General features: G+C 52.3%; 2 protein-coding genes across 2 annotated transcripts; one reads left to right on the forward strand and one right to left on the reverse strand.

Annotated features, from left to right (window-relative positions):
• Positions 1–5,305: 5,305 nt before the first annotated feature.
• LOC139059488 (putative nuclease HARBI1) lies at positions 5,306–5,743 on the reverse strand. The gene has a single exon (XM_070537913.1). It carries the CDS (start codon positions 5,741–5,743, stop codon positions 5,306–5,308), a length of 438 nt encoding a protein of 145 aa, XP_070394014.1.
• A 1,319-nt stretch (positions 5,744–7,062) lies between these two features.
• Positions 7,063–7,596, forward strand: LOC135910396 (uncharacterized). Its single transcript, XM_065442445.1, has one exon. It carries the CDS (start codon positions 7,063–7,065, stop codon positions 7,594–7,596), a length of 534 nt encoding a protein of 177 aa, XP_065298517.1.
• The last annotated feature ends 9,529 nt before the right edge of the window (positions 7,597–17,125 follow it).

The following is a 17,125-nucleotide window of genomic DNA, read 5'->3' on the forward strand; positions in this document are numbered from 1 at the left end:
CTTCTTTCCATGCGGATGGGAGGCATCCCATATCCCAAATAGCGTTGAAAAGCGTGAGTAGTGTAAGTTTGGTGTCAGTGTGTAAATTTCTGATCATTTCGTACATGACTCTATCAGGTCCCGGTGCAGAGCTTTTGCATGTGGTCAAAGCAGCTCTCAACTCTGCAATACTGAACGGCCGGTTATAAGGTTCATTCTGTCTGGATTTTTGTATTATTGGCTTACATTCTTCTATTTGTTTGTATTTCAAAAATGATTGCGAATAGTGGTTTGAACTCGACACGCTCTCAAAGTGTTCTCCAAGTGTGTCTGCCTGATCTTTCAGTGTTTCACCTTGTGTGTTCACCAAAGGAAGTGAATATGTTTGTCGCCCTTTTATCCTATTAACCCTGTTCCAGACTTTGGCCTCATCTGTATAGGAGTTGATACCAGATAAAAACTTCTGCCAACTCTCTCTTCTAGCTTGTCGGCGGGTTCGCCTGCCTTGGGATTTTACTTTTTTAAAATTGATAAGATTCTCCGCAGTGGGGGAGGCGCGTAGCATCCCCCACGCTTTGTTTTGTTTCTTACGAGCGATCCTACAATCGTCGTTCCACCACGGGACTCGCCGTTTGCATGCCAATCCATTTACTTGTGATATACATTTAGTTGCGGCATCTATTATAAAGGCTGTAAAATATTCCACGGCAGCATCAATTCCTAACGAGGACATGTCATCCCATGATATACTAGTTAAGTTACGGAATTTCTCCCAGTCTGCTGTCTCAGTCTTCCACCTAGGAGCCTGTGGTGGATATTCGTCTTCTTTAAGTGTTCTTAATAGTACGGGGAAGTGGTCGCTTCCGTAAGGATCGTTCGTAACTTCCCATTCTAGTTCAGGCACTATGGACGGAGAAACTATGCGCAGATCAATTGAAGAAATGGTATTGTTTGCAAGACAGTAATATGTGGGTTTCTTCTTATTCAGAAGGCACGCACCAGAAGAGAAAAGGAACTGTTCAACGAGACGACCTCGCGCATCGATACGAGAGTCTCCCCACAAGGTACTGTGTGCATTGAAATCGCCAAGAACAACATAAGGTTCTGGCAATTCATCTATGAAGGACTGAAATTCAGGTTTCTTTAATTTGTAATGTGGGGGTATGTAAAGCGAACAAATAGTGATGAGTTTGTTCAGCAGGACAACTCGAACCGCCACTGCTTCGAGGGCCGTTCGTAGCTGTAAACGTTGACACGCTATGCTTTTTTGAATTACAATTGCAACACCACCCGATGATGCGACAGCATCATCGCGGTCTTTGCGAAAAGTAACGTGTTTTCGAAGGAAATTTGTGTATTTTGGTTTTAAGTGTGTTTCCTGTAAACACAGCACTTTTGGATTGTGTTTATGTATAAGTTCTTGCAGATCATCGAGATTCCTGAGAAGACCTCTGACATTCCATTGGATGATTTGTGTATCCATATTTAAAGAAAAATTGGTGCTGTGTTTACGGAAACGGAGGTGATGCCTTAGGTTACAGAGCTCTTTCGAGGCCCTGTAACGGGAGTTGTGCCCTTTCTGGAGCGTTCGAGGGAGCCTCGCCGCTCCTTAGGCGCTTGGCGCGCCGTGGAGATAGGTGTAGTGTCCATTGCCTCCTGTGAGGCGCCGGACACGTGCTCTTGCGAGCGGGAAGTTACCAGCGAGGGTCCCGACTTGGAGGGCAAGACCCCTCCGCCCACCAGCCCGGAGGTCGATGGGGCACTCTGCGGGATTTGGCTGCGCCGGCTGTTGCCAGCGCTGGAAGGGGCCGGGGAGGTTGGGGCAGCCTCGGCTGCGCACACCTTCGGGGTCGGTGGCCCTGTCTGCTGGGTTGACGGAGCAGCGCTAGCTGCAACCGCCGCGGGGGCAGATGGCGTAACTGCCGACTCACGGCTTGTGGGTCGGACAGCCGCCGGAGGCCGTTGTGACGCTGCCCCCTGACGCGCCACTTCGGCAAAGCTGGCCTTAGGAAGGAATGCAACCCGCCTGCGTGCCTCTTTGAATGATATGTTTTCTTTTACTTTGATTGTGACTATTTCGTTTTCTTTCTTCCAAGACGGGCATGACCGCGAGTATGCGGCATGCTCGCCATCACAGTTCACGCAGTGTGGGGCGTTTTCGCACGTCTCAGAGGCATGGTCACGGGAACTACATTTTGCACATGTCTGCCGGCCTCGGCAGTTCTGGGAACTGTGGCCGAAACGCTGGCATTTGAAGCAGCGGAGGGGATTCGGAACATGCGGCCTGACTCGTAGCTTTACATAGCCGGCCTCGAGTGTCTCAGGCAGAATGCTTGAAGAGAAAGTCAGTACAAGATGCTTCGTTTTAATTTCCTTCCCGTCGCGCCTAAGCATGATTCTTTTGACATTGATCACGTTTTGCTCACTCCAGCCTTCAAGCAGTTCTACTTCTGTTAACTCCATCAAATCGTCGTCAGAAACAACACCACGACTGGTGTTCATAGTTCGGTGTGGGGTTATTGTTACTGGAATGACTGAACTTTAGGAAGATTTTCAAGCTGTTTTGGATCGCGGAGTTCCAGAAGGAGATCGCCGCTTGCCATTTTCGTTGCCTTATAGCCTGCATTAAGAGTTTCGGTCAGATTCTTAGAGACTAGGAAAGGAGAAATCATTCTCATGGTCTTTTCAGGTTTGTCTGAATGAACTACATGGAATCTGGGGAAGTTTGGCAGTTTGTTTCCAAGAAATTGGAAAATATCTTCGGTGCGCCCACGTTTCTGAGGGCGATCAGGTAGTCGGGGGAAAGAAGTGGCCATTAGTAGAATGGTGTTTTCGGCAGGGGTGGCCGCCACCCACCATGGAGCCAAACCAGGGGACGACACAGGACGGAAAATATTCAGTTCTGCGCACGCCAGCGGTACAACCCCGCTATAACCGAATACATATACACAAGACTGGATATAATGCACAAGGTTAACCCTTGCTGCCTACGAAGTCGGAAGTAACACGAAAATAAAGAGAGGACAGGAAAGATTGAAAGTGAGAGAAAGACGAAGGTAGGAGGGAGAGAGAGACAGGAAAAGGCAACTACCGATTTCCCCCAGGGTGGGTCAGTCCGGGGGTGCCGTCTACGTGAAGCCGAGGCCAAAGGGGTGTGTTGCCGCCGCCGAGGGGCCGTAAAGGTCCAAACACCCGGCATTGGCTCAACCCCCAGGATCCCCTTTTCCCCGGACACGGCTAAGCCGCGCACGGCTACACGCGGGCGGGTCCAACCCTCGTGTGCTCGGGTCCGTGGTGTCGCAACACACCAAACGCCTGCTTGCGCAGACGCCCCTGCGGGGACACAGGTGTCGCGTCTCAGAGGCAGTAAACTGCTAGCTTCAGCCCAAAACACAGCACACAAGCAAAACTGCGAGTACGTGTACCCACACTGCACGACACACAGCCACACAGGTGTTGCGTCTCGGAGGCAGTAAACTGCTAGCTTCAGCCCAAAACACAGCACACAAGCTAAACTGCGAGTACGTGTACCCACACTGCACGACACACAGCCACACAGGTGTCGCGTCTCAGAGGCAGTAAACTGCTAGCTTCAGCCCAAAACACAGCACACAAGCAAAACTGCGAGTACGTGTACCCACACTGCACAACACACAGCCACACAGGTGTCGCGTCTCGGAGGCAGTAAACTGCTAACTTCAGCCCAAAACACAGCACACAAGCAAAACTGTGAGTACGTGTACCCACACTGCACGACACGCAGCCAAACAGGTGTCGCGTCTCAGAGGCAGTAAACTGCTAGCTTCAGCCCAAAACACAGCACACAAGCAAAACTGCGAGTACGTGTACCCACACTGCACGACACACAGCCACACAGGTGTCGCGTCTCGGAGGCAGTAAACTGCTAGCTTCAGTCCAAAACACAGCACACAAGCTAAACTGCTAGTACGTGTACCCACACTGCACGACACACAGCCACACAGGTGTCGCGTCTCGGAGGCAGTAAACTGCTAGCTTCAGCCCAAAACACAGCACACAAGCAAAACTGCGAGTACGTGTACCCACACTGCACGACACACAGCCACACAGGTGTCGCGTCTCAGAGGCAGTAAACTGCTAGCTTCAGCCCAAAACACAGCACACAAGCTAAACTGCGAGTACGTGTACCCACACTGCACGACACACAGCCACACAGGTGTCGCGTTTCAGAGGCAGTAAACTGCTAGCTTCAGCCCAAAACACAGCACACAAGCAAAACTGCGAGTACGTGTACCCACACTGCACGACACACAGCCACACAGGTGTCGCGTCTCGGAGGCAGTAAACTGCTAGCTTCAGTCCAAAACACAGCACACAAGCTAAACTGCTAGTACGTGTACCCACACTGCCCGACACACAGGTGTTGCGTCTCAGAGGCAGTAAACTGCTTGCTGCAGCCCAAACACAGTGAAGGAAAAAAATTGGGAGTAACTGTAGTCCCACCACACGGAGCACAGTGACGCACATGTGGCGCCGTGCCGGAAGCAAGCTCATTGTGCATAACTTTCTAGCTGTCCAGTGCGTGACGTTGCGCTCGACGGCGAGCTCGCTGAATGTGCAGCAAATGTGCATTGCGGCTGATGCCATACAGTGCAATTTGCCTGTCCCCTGTGGCCTTTCCCCTTGCCTACAGCGTTCTGCCGCCACGGGTCGGACCGCCGTCATCACTTGGCAAGGCGTCGTCCTGGTCGTCGTCGTCATCCTCACCGGCAATGTTGCTGTCGTCGTCAAGAAGCGGCTCGCTGGCGTCGAGACATAAGTTATGCAGCACTGCACAAGCCGCGACAATCTTTTCCGCTACAGCGGGGCAGTACTGCAGCGCACGATAACGCTGCAAGCAGCGGAACCGACTCTTCATAAGGCCGATGCAGCGCTCCACCACAGACCTCATCGACGCGTGAGCTTGATTAAAACGGCCCTCCGGAGACGATAACGCGGGATGTCCCGGAACCGGCGTGATGAGCCATGGCTCCAGTGGGTATGCACTGTCGCCTGCAGAATAAATGTAGCGCAGGAATCGCGCCGAATTCATTATAGACATTGGCTGTGGTTCACAAGCGCGTTTATATGCATTTCTGTACTAACCAAGGAGAAACTCTCCTCTGTGGACGATTTCGGTGTCGGCGAAAATGCTCCGAAGGGCTGAGCCACGCCATACGTATGCGTCGTGACACGAGCCGGCGAAGCGAGGGTCGATGGCCAGCACTCGCATGTTCGAGTCGCACACCTGTGAATTGCAGTATATCAGTAAATTAAGTTGTTGTCGCGAGTTGGGATTTTGTATATATCATGAGTACATTAGGTAGAGCGTGCTTACCACTATGGTGTTCAGCGCGTAGTATCCCTTCCGACAACAGCACGTCTGCTTCTCGGCTGGGGGCAGGTCCGGGCCGGCTATAGCGATGTAGGTGCCGTCCACGCATCCCACGACGTCAGAGATGTTGCCGCTGCGCAAGAAACCTTGCTTGACGAGCGCTATCTCCGATCTCGTACGCGGAAACGACACCCAGTGCTGTTCGGTGCCGACAGGGACGATTGCTTCCGATACCGCGCGAACGCAGCGGCTGACAGACGGCTGGGACAGCGATACGGTGGCTTCGCTACCGACAGCCGTTTGGAAGCCACCGGTAGCATAAAACCGAAGGGCGCAAATCACTTGATCTTGAACGGTGAGCCCTTCTCTCTCGCGCGCCAGGTCGTCCGATAACTGCTCGCACAGCCACATCGCCGTCGTTTTCGAAAGGCGAAAGTGCCTCCGAAAAGACTCGTCGGACATGGCGAACGGGTCCCGTTGTTCTCGAAGTCGCCTCTCTCCTCCGTGATCAAAAAGCAAAAAAAGCAGGCTCGCATCCATCGTTGTGCTGCGGTCTACTCCAAACAAAGGAATCGCAGAAAGATCCGTTGATGCGCGGTGACTGTTTGAATCACGTGAACGCGCCGAAGCATGTTCAGTTATCACACAAAACGTGAAGAGTAAGTGCAACACCACTGACGTCAGTCTGACGTTTCAGAAAGGAACTGGAAGCTAGGAGCGCCGGTCGGCATCGTCATTCGTAGACCTACAGCCAATCAGCGGCGGCCGAAGTGGACAGTCCACTAGGTGGACTCTTGCAGAATAGCCCCCCAGTTCAACACTTTCGCCACATTCTCGGAGCACAGCACTGCACTATCTATACCGACCATAAACCTCTGACCTACGCCTTCTCTCAACGCCACGACAAACTCGCGCCGGTCCAGTAGAACCAGCTCTCGTTCATTGCCCAGTTTACCACCGACATCCAACATGTCAGCGGGGAGGACAACGTGGTCGCTGACGCGCATTCACGTGTGGCAGCTATTAGCCCTTCGCAGATAACAGCTGATGTCCTCGCCGAGGCTCAGACCACGGACGCCGAACTGCAGGAGCGTCTTAAGGGCGGATCCTCACTACAGCTGCAGCAAGTCCCCATACCTGAATCGACAACGACTATCTACTGCGACATATCAACAGTACGAAGCAGGCCTTACGTGCCCCTTTCCCATCGCCCTGGCCTCTTCAACCAGCTACATAATCTCAGCCATCCCGGCATACGCGCGTCTACACGCCTCGTGGCCGACCGCTATGTCTGACCCTCCATGCAGCGGAATCGCCGCACCTGGGCGCGCTCCTGCATTCAATGCCAGCGCGCAAAAGTCACCAGGCATGTCACTTCACCACTCGGCGCATTTCCCCAAACCTCTGGTCGGTTTCAACACGTCCACCTTGATATCATCAGACCCTTGCCTCCAGCTGGACGCTATCGCTACTGCCTCACCGCCATCGATCGGTACACTCGATGGCCTGAGGCATGGCCACTCGAGGGAATCACTGCGGAAGACGTCGCCTCGGCCTTCTTCGCCGGCTGAATTGCCCGCTTCGGGCCTCCTCGCCGCGTCACCACCGACAACTGTCGACAGTTGTCGCGTCACTGACGACAGTTCGAATGGCACCTTTTCCGGCGGCTCGGGCGGACCATCGGGTTCGAGCGCTCGCGGACCACCAGCTACCACCGACGCGCCAACGGGATGATCGAGCGTTTCCACAGACAGTTCAAAGCCGCCATCATGTGCCACCTGGACTCAACCTGGCCTGAAGCCATCCCAGCCGTCACCCTAGTTCTTCGCGCCGCCTTCAAGCCCGACATTCAGGCTACACCCGCAGAGCTCGTCTACGGGGAATCCCTCCATCTCCCAAGCGAATTTCTCGCTGCACCGCCATCCACCACCGCGACGTCAGATCCCACCGATGTCATCGCCCGGTTTCGACGCACCATAGCTGCCCTCCGCCCGTCACCTGCAGCTCACCACTGTAAGACCGCCTGCTTCGTCTTAAAGGATCTGGCAACGTGCTCGCACACTTTTCTCCGGGACGACACCGTCCGCCGGCCTTTACAGCCACTTTACAGCGGACCCTACCCAATTCTCCGTCGCGACGACAAAACCTTCACCCTGCGCATTAACGGGAACGCCGTCCGCTTCTCTGTCGACCGGCTGAATCCGGCCTACACCGATTCCGCCGAACCAGGAAATACCAGCGCACCAGCAGACGTCCATCCATGACCGCCGACGTTGCCGCCTGCTTCTGTCACTACACGCAGTGGGCATCGGTTACGCTGCCCAGGTTTTCACAAGCCCTGAGGGCTCACCACTCAGGAGGGGGGTGATGTGGCGACGCACTCTGCGCATATTTCTGCGCACCCTCCGTCTTCTTATCATCCGGCCCAGCATAACACAGCCGCACACTGGAGTGCGTGGCCGATAAAGCATAGCGCCACCGCCGCGTCAGCCGAGGTATGCGTCACCGACGGTGGCTATAAAAACAGGTTGCCTGGTTGAGAAGGACCGCTTTCTACATTCCGCTACTGGGACGAGCGTAGCGTTGGTATGCCCGTACGCTGTCATCGTTGTCGAATAAAGAGTCGTTACGTTTTTGTGTTGGGATTCGTCCTTCGGCATACACGACATCCCACACAATTTATTTATTTATTTATTTATTTATTAATCATTTATTTCAAACGAAGTTTATTATAAGTACGATAATGATCGAAGGCACTATAGTGTTACCATGCAAAACAAGGTTTCGCGCAACTCTTCGCACGGATCTTCTTCCTCAACCCTCCACGTATTACGCAGCTAGGGAGGCATATCTGCTTCCTTACAATTGATATTGTTGCGGGAAGAAAGCAGGCCCACGAGTGTAAAATAACTTATATTTACAAATGATGGATATGGCGTTCAGGCAACCGCCAGACTTCGTCTTTCTCTAGTCCAATTCAACGTCTTCCTTCACTTCACCGTAACATCACCCTCCCGGTGGGGGAGCTCCGTCCCGGTGCAAGTTAAACAGCCTCACTTATTGGGGGGACATAGGGCTTGAGCCTGGTGACGTGAACAACATCACTGGTTAAGTTGGGAGGCACGGAAGGCTGACCGAGTGGGGCGATCTCGTAGGTCACGTCGGACAGTTGGCGTAAGATCTGGTACGGACCAGAAAAACGGGACAGTAATTTTTCCGACAAGCCGACACGACGTGAAGGCGTCCAGAGAAGGACAAGGGAACCAGGTGAAAAATGGCGGTCTCGGTGCCGAAGGTCGTAGCGTCGCTTTTGAGAAGCTTGCGATACTGTGAGGCGATGACGGGCGACATCTCGGGCCTGGGCGGCTAAGTCAATAGCATCGCGAGCGTAAGCAGTGCTGGGTGACTGTACTGCGGAAGGTAGCAACGTGTCAAAAGGCAAGGTGGGGTCGCGGCCGTACAAAAGGAAAAATGGTGAAAATCCGGCAGTGTCGTGACGGGACGAGTTGTATGCGAAAGTGACGTATGGTAAAGCGACGTCCCAGTCGCGGTGATCGTTGGAAACGTACATGGCGAGCATTTCAGTGAGTGTGCGGTTGAGTCGCTCGGTGAGGCCGTTCGTTTGAGGGTGGTACGCGGTAGCAATCCGATGTTCTGTAGAACAGGAGCGGAGCAGATCATCAACGACCTTCGATAGAAAGTAGCGGCCGCGATCCGTCAGCAACTGGCGAGGGGCGCCGTGGTGCAGGATGACGTCTTTTAGTAAGAAGTCGGCGACATCTGTAGCGCAGCTGCTTGGCAGGGCTCGTGCGATGGCATATCTAGTGGCATAATCGGTTGCTACAGCAATCCATTTGTTTCCTTTGATGGAAATTGGAAACGGACCAAGGAGGTCGAGGCCCACACGGAAGAAGGGCTCTGTAGGTATATCAATGGGTTGAAGCAAACCAGCGGGAGGCATAGCAGGCGTCTTCCGGCGCTGACACAGGTCGCAAGAAGCGACATAACGGCGCACAGAGCGATAAATGCCAGGCCAGAAGAAGCGGCGCCGCAGGTGGTCGTAAGTACGAGTGACGCCCAGATGTCCAGCAGTAGGAGCGTCATGAAGTTGCTGGAGCACAGTGAGTCGAAGGTGCTTGGGGACGACTAGGAGGAGCTCCGGGCCGTCAGGACGAACGCTACGACGGTATAAAGTTCCATCGCGCAAGGTGAACATCCGAAGGGACGGGTCAGTGGGCGAGGAGCTTAGGCGTTCCATAAGTGTTCGAAGAACAGGATCCTTGCGCTGCTCGTCGCCAATGTGGAGGAAGCCGGAGAGGGACAGAATACTGATGTCCGAGTCTGCATCGGTATCGTCCGGTTGATCCACGGGATTGCGGGACAGGCAGTCAGCGTCTTTATGCAGGCGTCCTGACTTATATATAATAGAAAATGTATATTCTTGTAGGCGCAATGCCCAACGTGCAAGTCGTCCAGTTGGGTCCTTCAAAGAGGAGAGCCAGCAGAGGGCGTGATGGTCGGTGACAACGCAGAAGCTCCGACCGAAAAGGTACGGTCGAAATTTCGCGACCGCCCATACGAGCGCGAGACATTCTCTCTCAGTAATGGAGTAATTTCGCTCGGGCGTGGAAAGGCGGCGGCTAGCGTAAGCGATGACACGGTCTTGGCCCTGTTGACGCTGAGCGAGGACAGCGCCGATGCCATGACCACTCGCGTCAGTTCGTACTTCAGTGGGCGCAGAAGGGTCAAAGTGGGAGAGAATGGGGGAAGTGGTAAGCCGCTCAATCAGGGTAGAGAAGGCTTTCTCCTGTAGCGGTCCCCAAGAGAAAGAGGCGTCTTTCTTAAGAAGGTCAGTGAGAGGGTGAGCGATGTCCGCAAAATTTTTCACAAATCGCCGGAAATAAGAGCATAAGCCCAGAAAACTACGGACATCGTTCGTTGAACAAGGTACAGGAAAATTTCGCACGGCGTGAACTTTCTGTGGATCAGGTTGGATTCCGGCGGCGTTGACGAGATGACCAAGCATGTTAATTTCACGGCGACCGAAATGGCACTTGGAGGAGTTTAGCTGAAGGCCAGCCCTGCGAAACACGGAGAGTATGGTTGTGAGGCGCCGCAGGTGGCTCTCAAAGTTCGGCGAAAACACAATCACATCGTCGAGGTAACACAGGCATGTAGACCACTTCAAGCCGCGCAAGAGAGAGTCCATCATGCGCTCGAATGTAGCTGGCGCATTGCATAATCCAAAGGGCATGACTTTAAATTGGTACAGACCGTCCGGTGTGACAAAGGCGGTTTTCTCGCGGTCCATCTCATCGACGCTAATCTGCCAATAGCCGGAGCGGAGGTCAATTGATGAAAAGTATTGGGATCCGTGAAGGCAGTCAAGAGCGTCATCAATGCGAGGCAAGGGATAAACATCCTTCTTTGTAATCCGGTTGAGGTGACGGTAGTCAACGCAGAAGCGCCACGAGTTGTCTTTTTTCTTTACTAAGACAACCGGTGATGCCCACGGGCTACTGGAGGGTTCAATGATGTCCTTGTCCATCATCCTGTCTACTTCTTTCTGTATGATGGCCCTTTCTGTTGCCGAGACACGATATGGCCGCCTATGAATGGGGCTGGCGTCACCGGTGTTGATGCGATGCGTGACAACAGATGTCTGGCCAAGTGGACGGTCGTCCAAATCAAAGATGTCCCGATAAGATGACAGGAGATGACGAAGAGCTGTTGTTTGCTCGGAAGGAAGGTCGGGGGCGATCATCTTAGAAACATCGTCCGCAGGCGTCGAGTACGAAGGAGTGGATGACAAAGGTCCGTTCGTACTCAGGAAGGATTCAGAGGTCAAAAAAGAAACCTGAAATTCTTCCAAAGGAGTGATATGCGCTATGGCGATACCGTGTGGCAAAACATGTGACGAGAACCCAAAATTGAGGATGGGCACGCGAGCGCAGTTTTCGCGGATCCGAATTAAGGTGCTCGGTAGGGCAATATTACGCGACAAAACCACGCCAGTAAGCGGCGACAGGACGTACTCGCCATCAGGTACGGGAGGACAGGGCGTCAGCAGGACATTTGTAGCAGCCTGTGGAGACAGCCTTGCAAATTCAGCAGCACATAAGCGGTGTGGAGCACAAGTGGTTGCGTCGGCAGGAAGCGGCAGGTCCAACTGTACAACACCTGCGGAGCAGTCAATTTGGGCAGAGTGCTTCGAAAGGAAGTCGAGGCCGAGAATTAGGTCGTGTGGGCAGTGTTCAAGGACGATAAATAGAACAACGGTATAATGGCCCCCAATGGTCACACGTGCTGTGCACATTCCAAGGACAGGTGACGTACTCCCATCGGCGACTCGCACGGTGCACGGTACGGCGGGGGTCAGAACCTTTTTGAGCCTGCTGCGGAGAGCAGCGCTCATAACTGAAAGCTGCGCTCCTGTATCAACGAGAGATCTAACAGGAACGCCATCGACTTCAATGTCCAGCAGGTTTCCACATGTAGGCAGGGTCAATAGAGGATTTGTGGGCCGGGTCGGAGTTGCAGCTTCACCTCCGGGAGCTGCACCGCCTAGTTTCCCGAAGCGAAGCGACCGGTTGCAGAAGGGGACGAAGAGCGGTGAACGAGAGGCGAACGGGACCTACGACCTTGCGGAGACGGGGAGCGGCTGGATCTTGGTGGAGCACTGTCGGCGTTGATGTTCCTAGTCGGCGTATAGGGCGAGAAAGTGCGATTGTCGGGTACTTGGCTGTAGTGACTCGGAGACGACCACCGAGGAGGCGACGACCAGTGGTTGCGGCAATGACGGGCGATGTGTCCAATACCGGAACAATTAAAACAGATGGGTTTATCATCCGCTGTGCGCCATTCAGCTGGGTTGCGATGGAGTGGTGGAAAGCTTTGCGTCCGGGAGCGAGCGGTCGGAGAAATTTGGTAGGTGTTGGTATGGCGGACTGAGCAGAGAGATGGAATGCCCAAACTTGCTATTTCCTCCCGAACGACCGCTTGTATAAGGGAGATAGCGGGTACGCTTTCCCGACAGTCTGAACGAACGGGAGCCGGGGCCATGGCCTCAAGCTCACGGCGAACGATGCGCGTTATTTCTTCCGGTCCTGCGGGCTGAACGAACCGCGGCGGGTCTTCGCAAGAAGATGTCGCGGCGGTATTGGGCAACCGGTCGAAAGTTTGAGTGACGCGGCGGCCCTTCGCTTGTTCGAAGCGCCGGCACTCCTTAATAATTGCATCCACAGTGGCACAATCCTTACACATCAAGAGATTGAAGGCATCGTCTGCAATACCTTTCAATATATGGCCAATCTTGTCTGCCTCGGTCATGTTGTCATCAGCCTTGCGACAGAGGGCCAGCACATCCTGTATGTACACGACATAGGATTCTGTGGACGTCTGAGCGCGGCACGCAAGTTCTTTTTTAGCTGCCAGCTGACGACCGACAGGTCTGCCAAACAGGTCTCGCATTTTTTCTTTGCAAACATCCCAGCTCGTTAGGTCAGCTTCATGTGTGTCATACCATTGCTTCGCAGTTCCCTTCAGATAAAATATTACGTTTGCAAGCATCATTGTAGGATCCCACCTGTTGTTGTCGCACACTCGCTCGTACATCGTAAGCCAGTCCTCGACGTCGACGTTGTCCGTGCCACAAAATGTTCCCGGGTCCCGTGGGTGAGTGAGGATGACCGTGGGCACGGGCTGCCGAGGCGTTGTCGCTTGTGTCGGTTGATTTGCCATTGTGGCAGCAGGTAGATGACGTCCGCTGCGAAGTTCCGTGGTTGTACCCCGCACCTTCCACCAAAATGTTGCGGGAAGAAAGCAGGCCCACGAGTGTAAAATAACTTATATTTACAAATGATGGATATGGCGTTCAGGCAACCGCCAGACTTCGTCTTTCTCTAGTCCAATTCAACGTCTTCCTTCACTTCACCGTAACAATATATATATATATATATATATATATATATATATATATATATATATATATATATATATATACACATTATTCATTTCATTGCGAGGTTTATTATAAAAATGATAATGATCGAACGCACTATAGTGTAACCCTGGAACACAAGGTTTCGCGCAAATCATGGCGCGGGTCTTCTTCCTCAACGCTCCGCGTAATACGCAGCTAGGGGGGCGTCTGCATCCTTACAATTTATTTATTTGTTTAGTTATTTATGTATTTATTGATTTAATTATTCAATATTTGTATGTTGACGAAGTTCACCATAAAAACGATAACTGCTTCACGGCTCTATTTGTGCGAAACCCTGAGACACAGGGTTTCGCGCAAATAACGGCATGGGTCGTCTCCCTCAACCCTCCGCGTAATACGCCTCTAGGGGAGAGTCTGCTTCCCCGTACAATTTATATGTTTATTTATTTATTTTTCATGATTTATTTGATAACGAGGTTTGTTATAAAAATGATAATTATCGAAGGCACTATAGTGTTACCCCGCAATAGAGCGTTTCGCGCAAATCGTGGCACGGGTCTTCTTCCTCAGCCTTCCGCGTAATATGCAGCTAGGGACGTCTGCTTCTTTACGATTTATTTATTTATTTACTTATTCAATAATTATCTCATAACGATGTTTGCTATAAGATGATTATGCTCGAAGGCACTATAGTGTTACCCTGCAACACAAGGTTTCGCGCAAATCATGGCACGGGTCTTCTTTCTCAACGCGCCACGTAATACGCAGCTATGGGCGCGTCTACTTTATAACAATTTATGTGTTTATTTATGTATTTATATATTTATTTATATATTTTGTATTTATTGAAAACTGCTTGAAGGCATTATAGTGTTCGTCTGCAACACAGTGTTTCCCGCAAATCATGGCGCGGGTCTTCTTCCTCAGCCCTCCATGTAATACACAGCTAGGGGGTCGGGTTGCTAACAATTCATTTATTTATTTATTCATTATTTATTTCATAACGAGGTTTATTATAAAAATGATAATGATCGAAGGAACTATAGTGTTAGCCTGCAACCCAGGGTGTCGCGCAAATCATGACACGGTTCTTCTTCCTCAGCCCTCCGCGTACTAAGCAGCTAGGGGAGCGTCTGCCTCCCTACAATTTATTTTGTTTGTTTATTTATGTATATATGTATGAATGTATGTATGTATTTATTCATTCTTTCTTTCATGACGAGGTTTATCATAAAAACGATAGCTGCTTGACGGCAGTGTAGTGTTAGCCTGCAACACTGGGAGAGAGAGAGAGTAAAACTTTATTCAAAGTAAATAAAATAAGGCACGATTGTTGGAGCACCTATTCTAGGGCCCCACTGGCACGAGCGGCTGGCTGGGCTTGGTCCAGAAGAGCCAACTGGCTCTCCCGACCCTCGTCCGCAAGCCATGCCTCCCACTGTTTATTCCTCATTAGTGGATGTTGGTGTAATATGGGACTGTCTATGTGCGGAGGCCGCCTGGGGCCCTCCCATGTGATGTGTTTTAGTGTGGGTGGTGTATGTGCACCACGGGCACTCGTCAGTGAACCTCCTGGGGTGTATTCTGTGTAGGTGGTGCAGTTTGGGGTATGTATGCGTCTGAATACGACGCCACTGTGGTGTTGGTAGCCGCAGGTGGAAGTTAGACTCCAGCCGTCCCGAAGTAAAAAGCCGTTTATTTAGCATATACAACCAAATATATAATGAATAGCAGAAGCGCCCCCTGGGTAATAAAGAACACAAATGAATAACGAAACTGAATATAACATATTCCCTCCCTTATTTTTAGTGGTTAGTTGTAAGTAAGTATTAGTAACGAAAACCCCAAAGCATGCACACTGTACTTATTTACACGTATTTACAACCTATGTACACAATGGCAGAACACATATTTACAACACAATGTCAGACCGCGAACTAAGTGGCCTGATAGTCTTGAAGCCAGGCCGGTGGCCGGAGCTCTCGGGTCGGCCGCGTTGGACGTCGCACTGGCGGCGGGCTCGTTGACTGCTGCTGCGGTATGCCAGGACACAGTGCCTGCGTCCTGGAAGAAGGAGGCTGTAGCACGGCAGTCTGCAGCACATCGGGAGAAAGCGGCTGCGGCGTGGCAGGCTGTAGCGCCTCAGGAAACCGCGGCTGCGGCGCGGCAGGTGTACCTGGTTCCCAGGTGCCCCTCTCTGGAACCCTGGAAAGCTTGGAGGCATTCCACGTACGGCCGTCTCCAAGTCGGAAAGAGGCTGGTCCCCTCCTCTTGATCACCTCAGTTGGTGAAGAAAAGGCGCAGTCTCCCTTGAACCGAACGGACGGTTTTTTGACGCGGACAAAATCGCCTACGGCTATCTTCGGCTTCTTAGCGGCTCTCCTTTTGTCCGTGTAGTGCTTGCTGCCTTGCTGCTGACGCCGAACCCTTTGACGAAGTCGCGCCAACTCCTTGGCTGGATCTTCCGCAAATGCTGGTGCCGAGAAACCCACAATATCCAGCCTGGTTCGGGGCATTCTACCATGCAGCAGAACTGCTGGGGCGACCCCGGTGGTGGCGTGCGGAGTACAGCGGTAAATGGGAAGGTATTCTGTGACAGCTTGCCGGAGTGGTCGTCTTTCGAGGAGTGAGACTTGAATGAAGTTTTTCAATGTGCGACTGAAACGTTCTATTTGCCCATTGGCTTGGGGATAGTATACTGAAGAATGTGAAAGACTGATGCCTCTGTGTTGCAGGCAAGTTATGAACTCACGCGAAGTGAACTGAGGTCCATAGTCACAAACGATCTCTTCCGGGTAGCCTTCACGGGCAAAAACACTTCGTAAAAAGTCTTTCACGGTGCTCGTGGACACTTCGCTGCAAAAATACACCTCTGGCCATTTATAATGGTAGTCAACAAGTGTTATAGCAAATCTGCTGTTGTAAGCTGCATGCTCCAAAGGACCAACAATGTCTAGGCCTAGCTTTTGCCACGGTCGCTCAGGCCATTCAACAGGTTGCAACGGTGCTGGTGATGTTCTGGCGGACTTATCTGCCTCCAGGCAGATATGGCAGTTTTTTACTGCCGTTTCCACTTGATTATCCATTCGTGGCCACCAGAACCGCTCACGCAGTCGCGCCTTCGTGCGCGTGATACCCGGATGTATCTGGTGCGCGGTGCCGATGATCTGAGCCGTGGGTGAGGACGGAACAACGAGGCGCTCTCCACGCAGAAGCAGGTCATCGACAATAGAAAGTTCTTCCCGAATGGCGTAGAAAGGTTTCGCCTCTTCTGGTATGGACTTCTTTGGCGGCCAGGAACTCAGCACGAATGACTTGATGGTTTCCAGGCAACTGTCGTCGAGGGCGGCCTGCCTGAACTCCTCCTTTGTCACGCAGGCTGGCTCAATGAACGAGACAATTTCTTCCTCCTTAGCAATCTCTGCCTCCGAGGTAGGTGGTGGTAGCCGAGAAAGTGCATCTGCTACAGTGTTTGTGGACCCCTTGCGGTATTCAACAGTGAAATTGTAGCAAAGCAGTCGTGCACTCCATCGTGCAATTCGGAGTGGGCGTCTTCCATGTCCTTGTGACGACAGCAAGGACACCAGTGCCTGGTGGTCTGTTAGAACTGTGAAATGGCGACCCCACAGGTACGTGTGCCATCGCTCACACGCCCAAATGCACGCAAGAGCTTCTCGTTCACCGACTGAATATTTCCTCTCTGCAGGCGAGAGTGTACGAGATGCGAAAGCGACTGTGCGGAGCTCGTGGCCGCTTTGTTGCTGCAGGCCTGCTCCCAGCCCACAGTCGGACGCGTCGGTCGACACAATTACTGGCAATGACGGATCGAACATCTGGAGGACTGTACT

The sequence above is a fragment of the Dermacentor albipictus genome, chromosome 4, assembly GCF_038994185.2.
Source record: "Dermacentor albipictus isolate Rhodes 1998 colony chromosome 4, USDA_Dalb.pri_finalv2, whole genome shotgun sequence".
Classification (NCBI taxonomy): domain Eukaryota; kingdom Metazoa; phylum Arthropoda; class Arachnida; order Ixodida; family Ixodidae; genus Dermacentor; species Dermacentor albipictus.